The sequence below is a fragment of the Pelodiscus sinensis genome, chromosome 7 (genome assembly GCF_049634645.1).
Source record: "Pelodiscus sinensis isolate JC-2024 chromosome 7, ASM4963464v1, whole genome shotgun sequence".
Classification (NCBI taxonomy): domain Eukaryota; kingdom Metazoa; phylum Chordata; order Testudines; family Trionychidae; genus Pelodiscus; species Pelodiscus sinensis.
In genome coordinates, this window is record NC_134717.1 from 12,051,035 (window position 1) to 12,068,380 (window position 17,346).

At 44.7% G+C, this 17,346-nt stretch overlaps 1 protein-coding gene across 1 annotated transcript in view; it reads right to left on the reverse strand.

Annotated features, from left to right (window-relative positions):
* Nucleotides 1-8,960, reverse strand: part of LOC102456104 (protein mono-ADP-ribosyltransferase PARP14) — a 53,310-nt gene extending 44,350 nt beyond the window's left edge. Inside the window, exons 1-4 of the mRNA XM_006137650.4 lie at nt 8,668-8,960; nt 6,051-6,190; nt 5,910-5,943; nt 712-762 (exon numbers count right to left, since the gene is read on the reverse strand). Of these exons, the coding sequence (XP_006137712.2) occupies nt 712-762; nt 5,910-5,943; nt 6,051-6,190; nt 8,668-8,854 (412 nt within the window). The 5' untranslated portion in view covers nt 8,855-8,960. The remainder of the gene's footprint in view (nt 1-711; nt 763-5,909; nt 5,944-6,050; nt 6,191-8,667) is intronic.
* Between the last annotated feature and the right edge of the window lie 8,386 nt (nt 8,961-17,346).

Consider the following 17,346-nt stretch of genomic DNA (forward strand, 5'->3'; position numbering starts at 1 on the left):
ATCCACTTTTCTAAGTATTGTGTACCTCCGGGCAAAAATATATCACACTTTGTTCTGAAGAAGTGATCTGTGTGTCTGTGAAAGTATGCTGTCCAGGTTCCCAAAGAGAAACCCCTGCAGGTCCAGTCCCAGTTGGGCCTACTGCATTAGTCACAGTTGATACCAAAGGGCCATAATCCAGGCTTTGGTCTGAGAGGACGACAAACTGAAATTCTGCCCTCAGAAAGGTGAAGGTTCAATGCTTAAAACTTGCGAGGGGTTAGCCAGAGACACCAAGGAGAGAGAAGATAGCTTATCCAAGAACTGTGCCAGCTTAGGCCTGGTTTACACTACATCAGAAGGCTGACGTAAGATACACAACTCCAGCGATGTAAATTATATCGCTGGAGCCAACACATCTTACATCACATTTCCACTCCTGTCTGCTTCCTTTACTCCTCGTGAGGTGCAGTGAGGGCGCCCTTTGAGTTTGATCTAATGGATCTATATTACACACGCTAAATCAAACCCCAGAAGATCAACCGTGGCAGCATCGACCTTCCACATAGACATGTAAAAGAGAAAGACTATATTTTTCAAAATGTGTAATTAAGTCTACACTGAATTAAACAAGCGTCACAAGCCATGTTATAGTTTAAATTTCCATGAAAACCATCAATTAGTGCAAAAGCAGAATTTGTGAGTGTCCTATTTAACAAGTTGCATACATACCCGTCCTGTTTTCCTGCTCTGCACATGTAGAATTCCCATCATCAGAGCAGACTGGAAAAGATACATAGAATTAAATTAACTGAGAAGAAAAAAAAAAACCCTCCATGAAGCTAAATAAATGTGATTGCTTGGTGATTATTGCAGTTGGAGGAACGCTGTCACTGTTCAGAAATGATCTAGTTTGAGTGTGGCGTCCTTTGATACCACTTACCTTAGAATTATTCCTTGTGATATATATTTTTATTTCAAGTAAGGCATTATATCTCACAAAATAATCAGTATCCTCTGTAAGCTCTGCACTTGTGCAACTGTTCAGGAGAGATTCAAATGCCACCCAGCTGATCAGCAGAGCGCCCACAGCTATGTTTTTTGTTTTTACTGGTGGTGCACATTCACACATGACTTGGTTCACATAATTTTTTTCCCCACACATAGATGGAAAAATTTAGAACATTGCTCATAACCTCAAAAATTAAGATGTATCATATTAAAAACAAGCCAGTGCCCAGACAGCCTGTTCAACTGTATCCATCCAATTTATCAGAAACATGGCTAATAGATCCTGCAATCCGTTATAGCACTTTAAAGTAAACTCTGGCTCACATGAAATGGATGCTGCTGAACAAGAGATCTGCGGGACACAAGGTTTTTGTTGTAAGCAGCATCACTAAGGCCCCTGATCCAGAGCAGGGCTTCTAGGCACCACTGAAATGTAAATAAATAATAGAAGCATGGAACAGTGATGACAAATGCTGCTAGACTGTGTTTATGGCTTGAAATTTTGGCCCCTCTCTCATATGTGCAAGTAAGGATTACTCAAGTAAGCACTTATCATATAGGGGTATGCAGAAGAAGAATAGGAAGGGAGAGTCTTACCCTTAGCTAAAAATCCTGCAACAAAAACGGCATACCAGATGAGTTCTCCAGTATTGCAGCATAAGGGGCTCCTTAATTTTCATTCCATTATGGGAGATTAGTTAAGGAGGTGTATTTTATCAAATGGGAGGGTTACTTTTTAAGACCTCAATGAGGTTAAAAAAAAAGTTTTATCTTTCTAATTAGCCCAAGAAAATGCAGATATGCATACAATTTAAAGAATCCTACAAGCCAAAGTTTACATAGATATTTCTGATGATTGTACAAGTCTTGAAGAGAGGATTCCACCTCGCAATCTGGCCTCGAAATGTTGCTGTGGGGATACGTGTAAGCCTCAAGAGGCTGAAGGTAGTTTTATATCTACAACCTCACACTGAGAGCCTAGCCACAAGGACACTGATTACTGAAATACTAACTCATCTTGAAAGCAAAGCTAACATCATCCATTCATAGTATTCAACGAACAGTTCTTTTAACAGACAAGGGATCTGTTTTGCAGAGATCTGTTTCCTCTATGACTCTTGCTGAAATCGAGCGTTAAGGGGCGGAGCTAACAAAATAAATATCATAGAGCACAATACAAGGGGTTAGAGCAGTGGTCTCCAACCTTTTTACACCAAAGATCACTTTTTAAATCTCAGAACAGGTGAAGATCTACTGCCCCGCCCCTTCCTTGAAGCCCTGTCCCTTTCTTGAAGCCCCGCCCCTTTCTAGTCTCCTCCTGTCCATCACTTGCTATCCCCAGCCCTTACTTACACACTCTGATAAACAGTTTATTTTTAAATTATGCGATATATAAAATTAAAATCACGTGTTTATAGTTATGAAATAAATGGTATGTTTTTTATTCATGCTATTTAAATCTACAATGAAGCATTTATAATTGTACATTTTGTGGGGACAGAGTTCTGCGGCTGGGGGCAGGGGAGAGGGAACAGGGTGCTGGGAGGGCAGAGGACAGGGTTCTGCAGCAAGGGACAGGGTGCCAGTGGGGACAGAGTTCTGTAGCTAGGGACAGGGGAGTGGAGTCTGGGGAGCGGGGACAGGGTGCCAGTGGCAGCAGAGCCACCTGCATCTGCCTCCTCCCAGAATTCTCCCCCCCCCCCGCAGGAAGCCAGCACATGCCTCCTCCAGGCCCCCCGTGGCACAGGGAAACCCCGAGCTTGCTTGCCCCGGGGCTAACCCCCGCCTCCCGCGGCAGGGCCAAACCCCCGCAGGAGCCTGTCTCGGGGGCAAACCCCCCATTCCGCGGCGGGGCCAAACCCCCGCGGGAGCCTGCACCAGGGGCAACCCCCATCCATCCCGCCGCGGGGCCAAACCCCCCTTCCGTGGCACGGCACGGCCCGGCCCCTCCCCTCCCACAGCGCGGCCAACCCCTGCGGGCACCTACCCCGGAGTCAAACCCCCCTCCAGCGGCGCAGCACGGCCAACCCCCGCAGGCGTCTGCCCCGGGGTCAAACCCCCCCTCCCACAGTGCGCCAACTCCCTTCCCTCCCACAGCGTGGCCAAACCCCGGGGTCAACTCCCGTGGCGCAGGGAAACCCCTGCGCCCAACTCACCCCTCTGGCGCCAGCAGCGCAGAGAAGCCTCCGCACTCCTCCTCTAGGGCCAACGCCCCCACCCCCAGCACGCAACAGAGCTGTGGGAGGGGGAGCAGCCTGCACACTTCCGGAACCCCTGGAAGTGACGTGGGCTTCAGAGAGGGGTGGGAGGAAAATGGGGGGCAAGGTTGCCTGAACGCCTCGCGATCAACTGCTCGAGGCCTCGCGATCGACGGGTTGGTGACCACAGGGTTAGGGTGTGAGTTGCATGTTAATTTTAATTGTAAGGCTAAGCAATTTTGATGGTGTCCCTCTTAAGTGACACAGCTTACTTTATCTTTCATCATGCCTCCATAAAAATACATTTAACTTCAGAACTGCATTAACAACTCTGATATTGTTTCTCCAGGGCAACTTTTGTTCTGTCAATGTTACACTGACGCATCACAGATGATGCCTGAGTGTTGCTCATGATGAGTGGCACAGAAGGAGCATAACACCTGGAATGTTCAGAGGCAATCCTTGTATGTCATGTAGTTGTAGCCATGCTGGTCCTAGGATATTAGTGACATGAAGTGGCGAGGCAATATATTTTATTGGACCAACTTTTGTTGGTCAGAGAGCTAAGCTTTCAAGGTGCATAGAGCTTCAGGAACAAGAAGAACTCGATGTGACTCAAAAGTTTCTGTCTCTCACCAGCAGAAATTGGTCCAATAAAAGATATTGCCACACCCACCTTTTCTCTCAGTTACAATCAACTAGTTAAAGGAATAGGCTATGGTTGCTGCTGTTGAGTGCTAGACTAATGATAAAAATTGGAGGAGAAAAATAGCTTTCACAAGCTTAACATATTTAAAACTTTCTGCAGGAATTAGAAAGGCTGAGCAAAACAGGTGCTGATCCAACACAATTAAGCATATGCTAAACTTTAAGCAGCTGACTAGCCCTTTTGAAGTCAATGATATTACTCACAATGCTAAAAATTAACCAGGTACTGAAGTACTTTGCTGCACTGGGACATGACAGGAGCCTACAACAGGAGATAGTAGAATTCACTGATCAAATCCAAAACACTCCTTTGTTCTAAGGTCATGTCTGCACTGGAAGGGAAAAATGTAAATTCCAGCTTGAGGAGACATACCCATGCTAGCTGTGATCGAGCTAGCATACTAAAAACGGAAGTGTAGCCATAATGGTATAACCACCCCAAGAACATACTTATGGTTTTGGAAGGCATCACACACAGAATGGCTGGCTCCTTCCACCATGAGTGGATATCCTTCTGGTTTTAGCAAGCTAGTTTCATCACTTCTTACAGGGAGAGGGATTGCTCAGTGGTTTGAGCATTGGCCCGCTAAACCCAGGGTTCTGAGTTCACTCCTTGAGGAGGCTATTTAGGGATCTGGGGCAAAATCTGTCAGGGATGGTACTTGGTCCTGCTGTGAAGGCAGGGAACTAGACTCAATGACCAGTCCCTTCCAGTTCTAGGAGATAGGTAGTTAACTTAGGTTATATATACACACAACAATAGGAAATTGGAAATGGAAAAAAAATGGAAATGAATGGAGATGCCTTGCTGAATAACTATATTTCTGTGGTCACCAACAGGTCGATCGTGAGCTACTGGTCGATCGCGAGGCCTTGACCAGTCGCTCACGAGGCATCCTGTCTGCCCCGCCCCCATTTCCCTCCCACCCCCAAGAAGCCGCACTACTTACCTCAAGGAGGGGGTGAGTCAGCCCCGCATGAGGCGCACAAGGGGCTTCCCAGCATGCGTGCGCGCGCGTGCGCGGGGGGGGGGGGGGGTTTGGCCCCAGGGCAGGTGTACACACAGGGCTTCCCTGCACGGGGGGGGGGGGGGGGGGGGGTTGGCGCCAGGACACGTGCATGCGGAGCTTCCCTGCACAGGGGTGGGAGTCAGCCCCTTGGGCAGGCGCCTTCGGGGCTTCCCTGTGCTGCGTGGGGTCGGCCCCGGGCAGGCACGGGCTGGTTTCCCTGGGGTGAGGGGAGAATCCTGGGAGGAGGGAGATGCAGGGGACTTTCCGCCTCCACTGGCACCCCAGCGATAGAATGCTGTCCCCACTCTCCTGGCCCCAGCTACAGAACTCTGTCCCTATTCCAATCCCCACTCCCCGAACTCTGTCCCCTGCTGCAGAACCCTGTCCTCTGCCCCCTCCCTTGCCCCTAGCACCAGAACTCTGTCCCCACAAAATGTATAATTATAAATGCTTCATTTTAGATTTAAATAGCATGAATAAAAACAGACCATTTATTTCATAACATCTGATTTTAATTTTATGAATCGCATAATTTAAATATAAACTGTTTACCAGAGTGTGTAAGTAAGGGCTAGGGATAGCAAGTGATGGACAGGAGGATAATAGAGAAGGCGGGGCTTCGAGGAAGGGGCAGGGCTTCAAGGAAGGGGCGGGGCAGTAGATCTTCCCCTGTTCTGAGATTTAAAAAGTGATCTTGGGTGTAAAAAGGTTGGAGACCACTGCTATATTCACTCAGGCTGCAGAACCCAAATCCAGGCAGAAAAACCACATTTTAGAATTTTTGCTGAATACATCTCTACCCAGAAAGTAGTTCAGCTTCTCCCCCCCACCGACTAGATTGGGCCAAGAGCTAGGAGTCACTGTGGAAAGCATTTTCTCTCCCTTTTGCAGTTTTCATCTTAGCACAAAAGAAAAAGCTTCATTTCCCACAAATAATAGTTTAGAATTTTATAAGCAGATTCAATATTTCAGATTTGTTTTTTTGTTTTGAACAAAATCTTACCTGGTTCTTGGAGTTTGCTTGGTGTCTCAGACTCCTAAAAGCAAAGGACAGTCAGCTAATTAAAAATAGCATGTGACATTCTTGTTATTACTTCAAAACGCCGAACACTGCAGATTAGGATTCTATTATATATTTATTTACCTCCTTAGGAGCCGGTACTTCCCCAGGCACATCTTTTTGGGTTGCACCTGTTGTTTCAAGCTGTGAGACAACCAGCTTTAATTTTCCTTTTGCTGCGCAGTCAAGCTCATGGTTCTTTTTGTTAAGAACTCGCTGCCTCGCTAAAGCAAAATAAAAAAAACTTTTATAATCATGGCAGAAGGGATATTAGTCTTTACGTCTATGCACCATTATAAATATCCTAATGCTGGGTTACATACTCTTCACTGTTGAGCACTGTTAAGAAATCATACAACAAACTCCAATGAAATACGCACATTTTAAAAATCATGGCACTAGACTGATGGGCTAAACTTCATTCAATAAATCTGCTCTTGATTACCTCCTATTTATTTTTCTTTGTTTGCATGTTGCCTAGTTAAGGCTAATTATGCTCCTCACTGACTTCAGAGCAAGGCAGATTATGCCCTTAGATTGCAGGCAGTTTGGAGAAGGGAACTTGTCACCATACCAGTCTCTAGTGATGCTGTTGGGGCTATATAAATAAGAGACTGAATAATTAATAACACATGCCCTATGAGTTCTCTCAGTTTCCTTTCAATTGTTCAATTAGTAATATTGGGATTAACAGAGACATGAACCTGGGAGGGTGTTTGGCCTCCTAAGCCCATGCATTGTGAGGATCTTGAAAATCTGCAGGAATATGGATTTTATACAAAGCTCCTTGGGTTATCCTTTTCCCTGTGGCAGCATGGTCCCCACTGGGTGATCCTCCAGAGCCCTCCTATGAAGGAATGCTGAATAAATATATGTGGGGAGTTATTCACCTTAACCAGCAGTAACTTCTGAGGGCAAGAGAGCAGAGAAGAGGAAAATAAACGCAAATCTGCTATTTGTACTATAGTAGCATCAGAGACACTGATGAAATCAGGGCTCCATTGCAGAGTGCTTCACAAACAATACAGCATCCAATTTACTCACATCAGTAAGAGTCTGCACTATCAGGGCCTATGACTGTAACTTCTTCAGTGCAAGGAATGCCTCTTATTATGGGTTCATTTGTCATGAAGTGTAACTGGGCCTCAATGTGAATGGTTTGTAACACTATTAGCACTACGCAAGTAGGTAAGTTAAGCATGAGCATAAATATTGGCAGGTTTGGGGCATTAGGTGGATCTGATCAAAGCATTACAAGGGGAGCCCAACCCAAAGAATTTCCACTGTGTATAGCAATGTAAGTATCACAACATCATTCAAAGCACATTAATCCATCCTGCATATTGGATACAGAATGTGCCATGAAACCAGAACACATTTACTTCCAAGTACAGTGTTTTTGCATAACTGACTCTACCTACTATTTTTTTTAAGATCTGTTCCAAGTAAAAGATATATGTGTGGCAAGATTCTAGTAACAAACGAAAAGTCTTAAAATAAAATACACAAATATGCACTGCCTTGTGGGGTGAGGTTCACAAGTTACAAATGGACATGAGAAATGAGCATCAGAAAGTCTGAGATCTACTCAATCTGATGTGTGTAGGAAGGGAAGAGTGGGCATACAATGATACTCTCTCTCCATTCTGTAGATATGGCTCATCATTAGCAGGTGTAAATTCTGTAGAGGAAAAGTTTGTAATAAATAGGAAGATATAACTGGGCATTTTTAGCACAGCACTTTCCTTCCAAGCGCTTTACAGAGTTAGTGGTAGAGACATTCTGTCCAAACATGGCCATGCAGAGAAGTGTGGGAATTTTAAGGTTTATTCCACACCTCTATGCAAACTGTCCTGCTCCCAAGTCAGGCATGTGGAGGCCAATACAACCTCCTGCTTCTCAGCAACCAGGTTGCAGAATGGTTGAGACAGGCACAGATAGGAAGGGGAACTGTAGCTCCAACCCTCATAAAGCTTCAAAGAAGCAGAATTGAGCTGACAAAGCAGGGAAGTAAGTTATGCCCTGTAAAAAGCTGCAGTAACTGCCCTTATTCTCCAGATCTGTTTTCTTTCCAAGACTCCTGATGGGGCAATGTGTGCACACACTGCCCCTTCCTAGGTGCCTGGGCTCACTGGTTAATGTTCATGCTTACACACAGGCATCTACTTATCGGTTAATTGTTTAGCAGACTGCACTATCACATCGCTAGTTCACAGTAGGGATGTGAATGGTTTATCAGTTATGGTGGAGGCTGGCAGGCAGTGGAAGCCCGGTGGAGCCTGAAGCAAAGGGAGGGGGGGGGACAAAAGGGGAGGCCGTTCAGCCCAGTCAGGGCGGGTGGGTTGGCTGGGGAGAGAGATCTGCTCCAACCCACATGGGCTGGAGTTGCCCCCCCCCATTTAATCAGTTAAGTGTTTAAACTTAACGTTAAACTGGTTAATTAAACAAACAGGATTTTACATCCCTACTTCACAGGCAGGGAAGGGGAACAGCAACAGAAGGGGAAATCCCAGACGGGGCGGGCGGGGCTTGGCTAGCAAGAGGGGCGCTCAGGGGAGGAAGAGACGCAGCAAAGGGGGAGGAGAGGATCACGGATATTGGGGGGAAGATGCGCGGGAGGGGAAGGCAGCGCGAAGCCGGGTTGGGGCAGCCCCCTCCCCAAACTGCAGACACGCCCGCGAGGAGACCGGCCCGCTCCTACCTTCCTGCTGGGCGAAGCAAACCAGGACCTGGCCGGGCCGCTCCTGGATCTCGCACTCGCCCCCTCCGGATCGCTTCGCGCTCTGGAAGTAGCACAGGAGTTTCTTCCGCAGGCTCTTGGGGAGCCCCGGGCCCCCCCAGTCCGCCTCCACCCGCACGGGGAAGGGGTACTGCGCCTCCCCTGCCATGGCCGGCTAGAGCCGCGCGGTGATTGAGGAAATCTGCCGCCTCCCGTGGGGACAAACGCCCCGGCTAGCAGCTGGTTTCACTTTCATTTCCTAGATAGCTCCTCCTCGCGGGGTTTCTTCTCTGCAGCGTGACCCAGGGTGAGCTAGGAACCGGCAGGGGTGGGGCATAGGCACCTCCCCGCATTGCAGGGGGCCCTGAGCGGGTCTGAATTTGGGAGAGCCCTGTGTGAAAGCGTGAAGTGGTGTCCTATCGGCCTCCTAAAATTAGCTGCATAAGTTGGTCAAGGAGGGCGTGCATGCATGCTCCAGGGGAGGGAGACACCACACAGCTCCCCCTGCACCAGCCCAGCTGCAAGAGACAGAGAGTCTAGGCTATGCTGGCGCTTCTCAGGCAAAATTATTTTGCAGAAGAGTTCTTGTGCAAAAAACTCTTCCAGAAGAGAGCGTCTACACTGGCATGCGCTTTTGTGCAAGAGCATCCATGCCAGTGTAGACACTCTCTTGTGCAAGAAAGCTCTCATGGCCATTTTAACCATCGGGCTTTCTTGCACAAGAAATTCATGTTGCCTGTCTAAACTGGCCTCTTCTGGAAGAGCTCTTGCGCAGGAGGACTTATACCCAAGCGGGAGCATCAGATTTCTCATGCAAGAAGCCCTGATTTTATACATTAGAACGTCAGTTTACTTGCGCAAGAACACTCGGCCAGTGTAGACAGGCAGCAAGTTTTTGCAGAAGAGCGGCAGCTTTTGTGCGAGATCGCACCAGTGTAGACACAGCCAGAGAGTAAGAAGAATATACAGAATAATGAAGAATGAGAAGGGCTATTAAATACTGACCCATCACAAACTGTTATATCTTTTCGCAGTAAAGGGACCTCATGGCATTTAGCTAAAAGTCAAAATATTGCAAACAATATTTTCAGTCCTACACATGCATCTCTGGGGGTTCTCGACAATCCTTTAGTCTTAGCCACATAGTTCTGCTTTAAAAATAGGTTTCTGTCCCCTGTTGCTGTGTGAAACAGAGGTTCTCAGACTTTCCAGATCTCAGTGCCTGATGCCAGAGCCCTACTGCCTGGGGCTGAAGTATGTAACTTAACTTCATGGGGCCCTACACAATTGCCCTACTTGCCATCCCCAATTGACAAGCCCTCCAGTTCCAATTCCCTCACTCACGCTGGAAGAGGGGGTCAAAAGGGGTAACTTCGTTGGGGCCTGGCAATTCAAAGGGCCCATGGGGGTGGCAGAGGCTGGAGTACCACACAGCACATTACAGAGCCCCAGACAGCACTGGGAAGCAGGGTACAGTTGAGGTGGTGCCAAGAGCCAGCTACCTAGGCCCTGCTCCTTCTGCCTGTGGCCCCATCCCTTCCAGGAGTGCAGAACTGCCTCCCCCCTCTCCTAGCCTATGGGCCTGGCAAGTCTCTTGCCTTGCCTGAATCCCCATAAACCAGTCCCATGACCCCGAGGTTGAGAAATACTGTCAAGTTAGGAAGTCTCAGAGGGGTAGCAGTGTTAGTCTGTAACATTAAAAACAAACCAAAATGTATAGAATCATGAGCTTTTGTGGGTAAAACCCACTTCATCAATGAAAGCTCATGCTTTTCTATTTTTTAATTAGTCTCTAAGGCTACGTCTACACGGGCATGATTTTCCAGAAATGCTTTTAACGGAAAAGTTTTCCATTAAAAGCATTTTCGGAAAAGCGCGTCTAGATTGGCAGGACGCTTTTTCCGGAAAAGCGTCCGTGGCCAATCTAGACGCGCTTTTCCGCAAAAAAGCCCTGATCATCATTTTCGCGATTGGGGCTTTTTTGTGGAAAACACTACTGTGCTGTCTACACTGGCCCTTTTCCGGAACAGTTTTCCGGAAAAAGTCTTTTGCCCGAATGGGAGCAGCATAGTTTTTCCGGAAAAGCACTGATGATTTTACATTAGATCGTCAGTGCTTTTCCGGAAATTCAAGCGGCCAGTGTAGACAGCTGGCAAGTTTTTCTGGAAAAGCGGCTGATTTTCCGGAATAACTTGCCAGTGTAGACATAGCCTAAGGTTCCACAGGACTAGGGCTAGGTAAGTTAACATACCCCCTGGAAGATCTCTGCAGACCCCAGGCATACTCATACCCTTGGTTGAGAACCACGTGATTAAAAGGCCTCCACAAACAACAGATAAAACTGACTATGTGAATTGCAATTCACAGCAATGTAAATAAACTTGGGGGAAAAGCAATGTTTTCCCCTACTCTCATTCACTTATAGTTATCTTAGGTATTGTTTGTGGTAAGTGAAGTATTTTCAGTTTTAACTTGATGGTATCCCTTTGAAAGGATATTGCTAGCCTAAATTTAGACCAAAATTTAAATTTTTTGAAAACAAACTTCTACAGAAATCTAATATTTTCCACTATTTAGAAAATAATTCTAATACAAACAGTTGTTTAGCTTCAAACAATTAAATATTTCTCTGCATTGTTTGGATGTAAATTAAGTTTAACTGGAACAAGGTACTCTTATTCCAGAATCTGTGTGTGCACATGAAGTTATTCAGGGATATTTGTTCCTGAATATCTATTCTTGAGTAGATATTTCTGAATAATTCCATGTGTAGACAAGCTCTAAGTCTAGATCTGATTCCTGAAAGCAAAACTGAATGTATCAGGTCCTCAAATGGAAGGTCATGACCCCTAAGCAGCTTGTAGTCCCATTTTAATGGGGTTGCCAGGCATGGTGTTAGACTTGACAAGGTCCAGGGCGAAAGCCAGAGCACCACCACTCAAGGCTGAAGCCCAGGCTAAAGCTCTATAGCCCACTATTTGAAAGCCCAAGGGTGGGTGGGTTACCGGCCACCCACTTAGAATAATAGAATACTAGGATTGGAAGGGACCTCGAGAGGTCATCGAGTCCAGTCCCCTACCCCTATGGAAGGACCAAATACTGTTTAGACTATCCCTGATAGATATTTATCTAACCTACTCTTAAATATCTCCAGAGATGGAGATTCCACAACCTCCCTGAGCAATTTATTCCAGTGTTTGACTACCCTGATAGTTAGGAACTTTTTGCTAATGTCCAACCTAAACCTCCCTTGCTGCAGTTTAAGCCCATTGCTTCTTGTCCTACCCTCAGAGGCCAAGATGAACAAGTTTTCTCCTTCCTCCTTATGACACCCTTTTAGATACCTGAAAACGGCTATCATGTCCCCCCTCAATCTTCTCTTTTCTAAACTAAACAAACCCAATTCTTTCAGCCTTCCCTCATAGGTCATGTTCTCTAGACCTTTAATCATTCTTGTTACTCTTCTCTGGACCCTCTCCAATTTCTCCACATATTTCTTGAAATGTGGTGCCCAGAACTAGACACAATACTCCAACTGAGGCCTAACCAGTGCAGAGTAGAGGCCTTCTCATGTCTTGCTCACAACACACCTGTTAATGCATACCAGAATAATGTTTGCTTTCTTTGCAACAGCATCACACTGCTGACTCATATTCAGCTTGTGGTCCACTATAACTCCTAGATCCCTTTCTGCCATACTCCTTCCTAGACACTCACTTTTCATTCTGTATGTATGAAACTGATTGTTCCTTCCTAAGTGGAGCACTTTGCATTTGTCTTTATTCATCCTGCTTACCTCAGACCATTTCTCCAATTTGTCTAGGTCGTTTTGAATTATGACTGTATCCTCCAGATTAGTCGCAACCCCTCCCAGCCTGGTATCTGCAAACTTAATAAGCATACTTTCTATGCCAATATCTAAATCGTTGATGAAGATATTGAAGAGAGCCAGTCCCAAAACAGGCCCCTGAGGAATCTCACTTGTTATACATTTCCAGCAGGATTGTGAACCATTAATAACTACTCTCTGGCTATGTCTACACTCGCAACTTCTTGCGCGAGTAATATGCAAATGAAACTAAGCGTGGAATATCGCCAAGTCTCATTTGCATATCTAATGAGCCACCATTTTTTTCAGAAGAGGCTCTTGTGCCCCTCAGTGTCTACACTGCCCCTTCTTGTGCAAGAAAAACTCTCTTGCGCAATGCCGTTCTTCCTTAAAAGTAATAGGTGTAACGGCATTGCACAAGAGAATTTTTCTTGCGCAAGAAGAGGCAGTGTAGACGCTTCTTCTTGCGCAAGAGCCTCTTCTGAAAAAATGGTGGCTCATTAGGTATGCAAATGAGGCTCAGCAATATTCCATGCTTAGCCTCATTTGCATATTACTCGCGCAAGAAGCCGCGAGTGTAGACATAGCCTCTGAGTACGGTTATCCAGCCAGTTATGCACCCACCTTATAGTAGCCCCATCTAAGTTGTATTTGCCTAGTTTATTGATAAGAATATCATGCGAGACTGTATTAAACACCTTACTAAAGTCTAGGTATACCACATCCACCGCTTCTCCCTTATCCACACTTCTAAAAGCCCCTCCCCCAGCCTTGCAGGAGGGATGACAGGACCTAGGGATCCACTGATTCCGGCAGACAAATAATGAAAAACACAGTCAAGGAGTGCAGGTTAAAGCTCCACAGCCCAGAGCTGAAGCCCAAGCACTGAGGACTTCACCCCTGGACAGGGGGGGGCTAAGGTTACATACCCACTGTCCAGAGCAGAAGCCCTTGGGAAAGTTTGGTGTGCCTGCCCAGAGTGGCGAGGCTTGGGTGGGCTGGGGTTTGGTCCCCTCTCCTAGGGTAATCCAGTATTTTTTTGTTGTCAACAGGGGATCACAGTGCAATGACATTTGAGAGCCTCAGAGTGTATTTTTGTGTGAGATGAGAAATGGAATAAGGAAATATATTGATGTAAAGTAATCTGTATTTTACAGTTATTTCAGTTGTGTTAATGAGTAACATAGGAGAATAAATGTATTGGTTTATAAGGTAAAAGTGAAATCCTGGCTTGACTGAAGTCCATGGCAAAACTCCCATTATCTTCAACATTTCACAAAGTTGACAATGTTCCTCAGAACACAATATTTTTCTTCTGCATGCTTAACCCAGTGGTTCCTAAACATTTTTTCACCAATAACCCCTTTGCACATGACTAAATTTCCCAGACTCATTTCATTTTTTGTTTTGCATTGTCATTATTCTATCATTATTCTATGAGATTTACAAAATCTTTCTTTGGAATTAAAATAAGACTTAGAAATGAACCAAATGTGAAAGCCTTCAATTACTAGTTATGTATTTATTACAACTATTAAACTGTGTATCAAACTTTTAGCTGGTGTTATCATTAGACTATAACGGAAAATAATTGTCATATATGATTACTTAAAATTATAAACACAGATTGATATAAACAAAAATACTATGGTTGAATTAAATTTAAATTTAAAACTGAAATAAAAGAAACACTGGGTTATTCAATGTGATGGAAGGACCTGCTTGTAACACAATTTTGTCACATTCAGTGCAATACATGAAACATTCAACCTAAGATGTTATTCTCCATACATCTTGTCTTTATTTTGATTCTAACAAGATGAGTGTTGAATAAATAGTTTCACATAAATAGTTGTTGAATATGATTATAAATGCCTCAGCTCTTATAGTAATAGATATGTAGCTGTGTTAGTCTGGTCTAGCTGAAACAAAAAACAGGACTATGCAGCACTTTAAAGACTAACAAGATGGTTTATTAGGTGATGAGCTTTCATGGGCCAGACCGACTTCCTCAGATCAAATTGTGGAAGAAAAATATGGCCATGCCAATTTTCTCCCACAATTTGATCTGAGGAAGTGGGTCTGGCCCACGAAAACTCATCACCTAATAAACCATCTTGTTAGTCTTTAAAGTGCTACATAGTCCTGTGTTTTGTTTCAGCTCCGATAGTCTCAGATACTCTGACTTCTACTGCAGCTAGAACTAGATCAACAAGAGCTTTTTAAAGTCCATCTTCAAACCTCCATGACATGACAATTAAATACATTCCAGCTGTTCTTCAATATTAAAATCCTTAGACAATTTTGTTTCTTTGGCAGAGGTGGTCTTAAATCCAGCTGTGGGCATCGTCTGCACAGGAAAATATTATTGGGAGAATGCTGAAGAATGTTATATTTTACATTTTCATCAAGAGTTAAATCATTTTCACACAAAAATGAATCTAATAAAGGCAAACAGTCACAACTGTCATTTGTCATATGACATGACAACTAAAGCTTGTATTTCATGGCTTCTGCTTTGTCTTGCACATCAAATATGATTCAAGATATTCCCTGGAGACTTAAATTCAGTTCATTTAGCTAAGAAAATATGTCTGCCAAGTATGCCAGCTGTGAAAACCATATTTTATCTTTAAATCAATTCAAAATTTCAAAAGGATAATCAATGGAAGACAACAATATCTCTGAAGTGTGAAGAAATGGGCCAATAGCATCCCCCTGGGATAACTAAGGACATCAGTTAGTACAACTAATATTGAGTGTTCATTTCCAATGTCACTGAAAAGAACGTTGGCAATTATGTAGCTACCTTCGTATGAAGCTTGAGCACGTTATTGTTGGCATGGGTTGTTTCAATAACACATAGTTTTCCAGCCTTCAATTCACTTAATTTTCATTTGAAAAATTCTACAGGCTTATGTGATGTTTTCTGATTATAATATGGCCATGAAAACCATTGTTGATACAGCTGTTTATATAATTGAAACAAATCTTATGTCAGGTATGACAAATGACCAGAAAGGGTTAAGAATTCTGCCGGCTTATTGTCAGCTTGTAGAGACATGTTGGAAAAGTATATAACTGGTAATTGGAACCATTCAGTACTAGAGAGGCTAGAACTTTGAAATGCAAACTTAATTGGTGTGTTTATATATCTTTGTAAGAGGTTAGCCAAGTAAACACACACATACACATATAAATCATAAGCTTTTGTGGGCAAAACCCATTTCCTCAGATGAGCAAAGTGAGAAAAAAGGGGGGAATGTCACAATTTATAACAGAAAAATAAATGAGGGGGAGAAAAAAAAGCTGTCATTTATAGTGCCAGTGCTAATGAGGCTAATTGAGTGGGTTGAAAGCGTCCCATTCTTAGCTTTTCATGTCATTTGGGTGTTGAATATAATGGCCCGTCCAATTCAGAGGGGTAAAGAGTTTGTCTTTGTTTAAGCCATGTTCATTACCATGGTTTGGGAAGGGAAGGTTACATCAAAGGCCTATTGTTTGCTCAGTACTGTGTGATCAAGAGGCTATCAGGAAGTTCTGAATTCCCCCCCATGGCCTCTCAGCAAGTAATGTATAAAAACACTACTTTCATAAACTGAAAATGCACTCTCCCCTCCCCACAAATGAGTATAGCAGCACTCTCAAATTCTTGCTTGGAGAAGAACCATTGGATTTGATACATTTATATTGACATCTAGGCAGGGCCATCCCTACCAATGCTAGTGCCCTATGCACCCCAGAACTGGCACCCCCGTGCAGTGGTTCATCTGCTTTGCAGGGGATGAGAGAAGCTGCAGGGGCAAGAGCTAGGGTTGTCAACGCTCCTGGACCAGATGGAATTTGCTGCAAGGACATCCAGTCCATCCGATCCGTGAGAATTGGCAGCCCTGGGCAGGAGCAGGGTAGGAAGGGAGGTGAGGGTAGCAAGAGTGCAGGCAAAAGGAGCAGAGAGCAGCTATGCAGCTGGCCAGGGAAAAGCAACACTATGGAGGGGAAACCCGCTGTTTCTCTCTAGCTATCTTGCTGCTCCCTACTACTCCTAGTCCTCCGGCATGTACTCATGCCGTTCGCTGCCGCCTGGTGAAGGGGGGATGAGCACAGTCCATGAGGGGGAGGTGGGGAAGGTTTAGGGATGTGGGCCAGAGTTAGTACAGCACCCACAGGTGGCAGGGCTCAGCTGAGGCTGGGGGCTGCTGGCATCCATACACAATATCCAATTGCATGGCTACCATGAACTTCAGGGCATTTTGGTATCCCAAATTTTGTGGTGCCCCACAGCATTGCATGTTTTGCATATCAGTGGGGACAGCCCTGCATCTCAGTTGCAGAATCTTCTGGGCTCTCTGCTCCCTTCTTTCTCTTTTCTTGTTGAGGCTGGAGTGAGGAGGAGTTAGTACTAATTACCAACTGATTGGTGACATAATTACAAGATCTGAAATATTCCAGGAAAAATATGATGGGAGAAAGAATAATGTAGAACCCTGCTATTTTACATTGTTAGACTTATAAAGCAAACACAAAATGGTAAATCCTCTGCAGTCCTAGACAAAGTATTTTTCACCTAGTATCAGGAGGGAAAGATAAAGAGCTTGCTTTTGACCATGTTGAGTTTGTTAGCAGTGGGGAGATGTTAGAAAGCTTGGATTAAAATGTAGTTTGTCTGGAGGGAGACAGATCCACAGCAGAGAAGTAAACATGGCTGAGAGATTCTGCATTAGCAGATCTTAATGCAGGATCTGACTTCACTTGCATTGGTGTTTTTCTATTGTAAAGCATTTAGGCTGCTTCTGTAGATAAGGATTCAGGCTTTAGTGAATGAATACTGGATT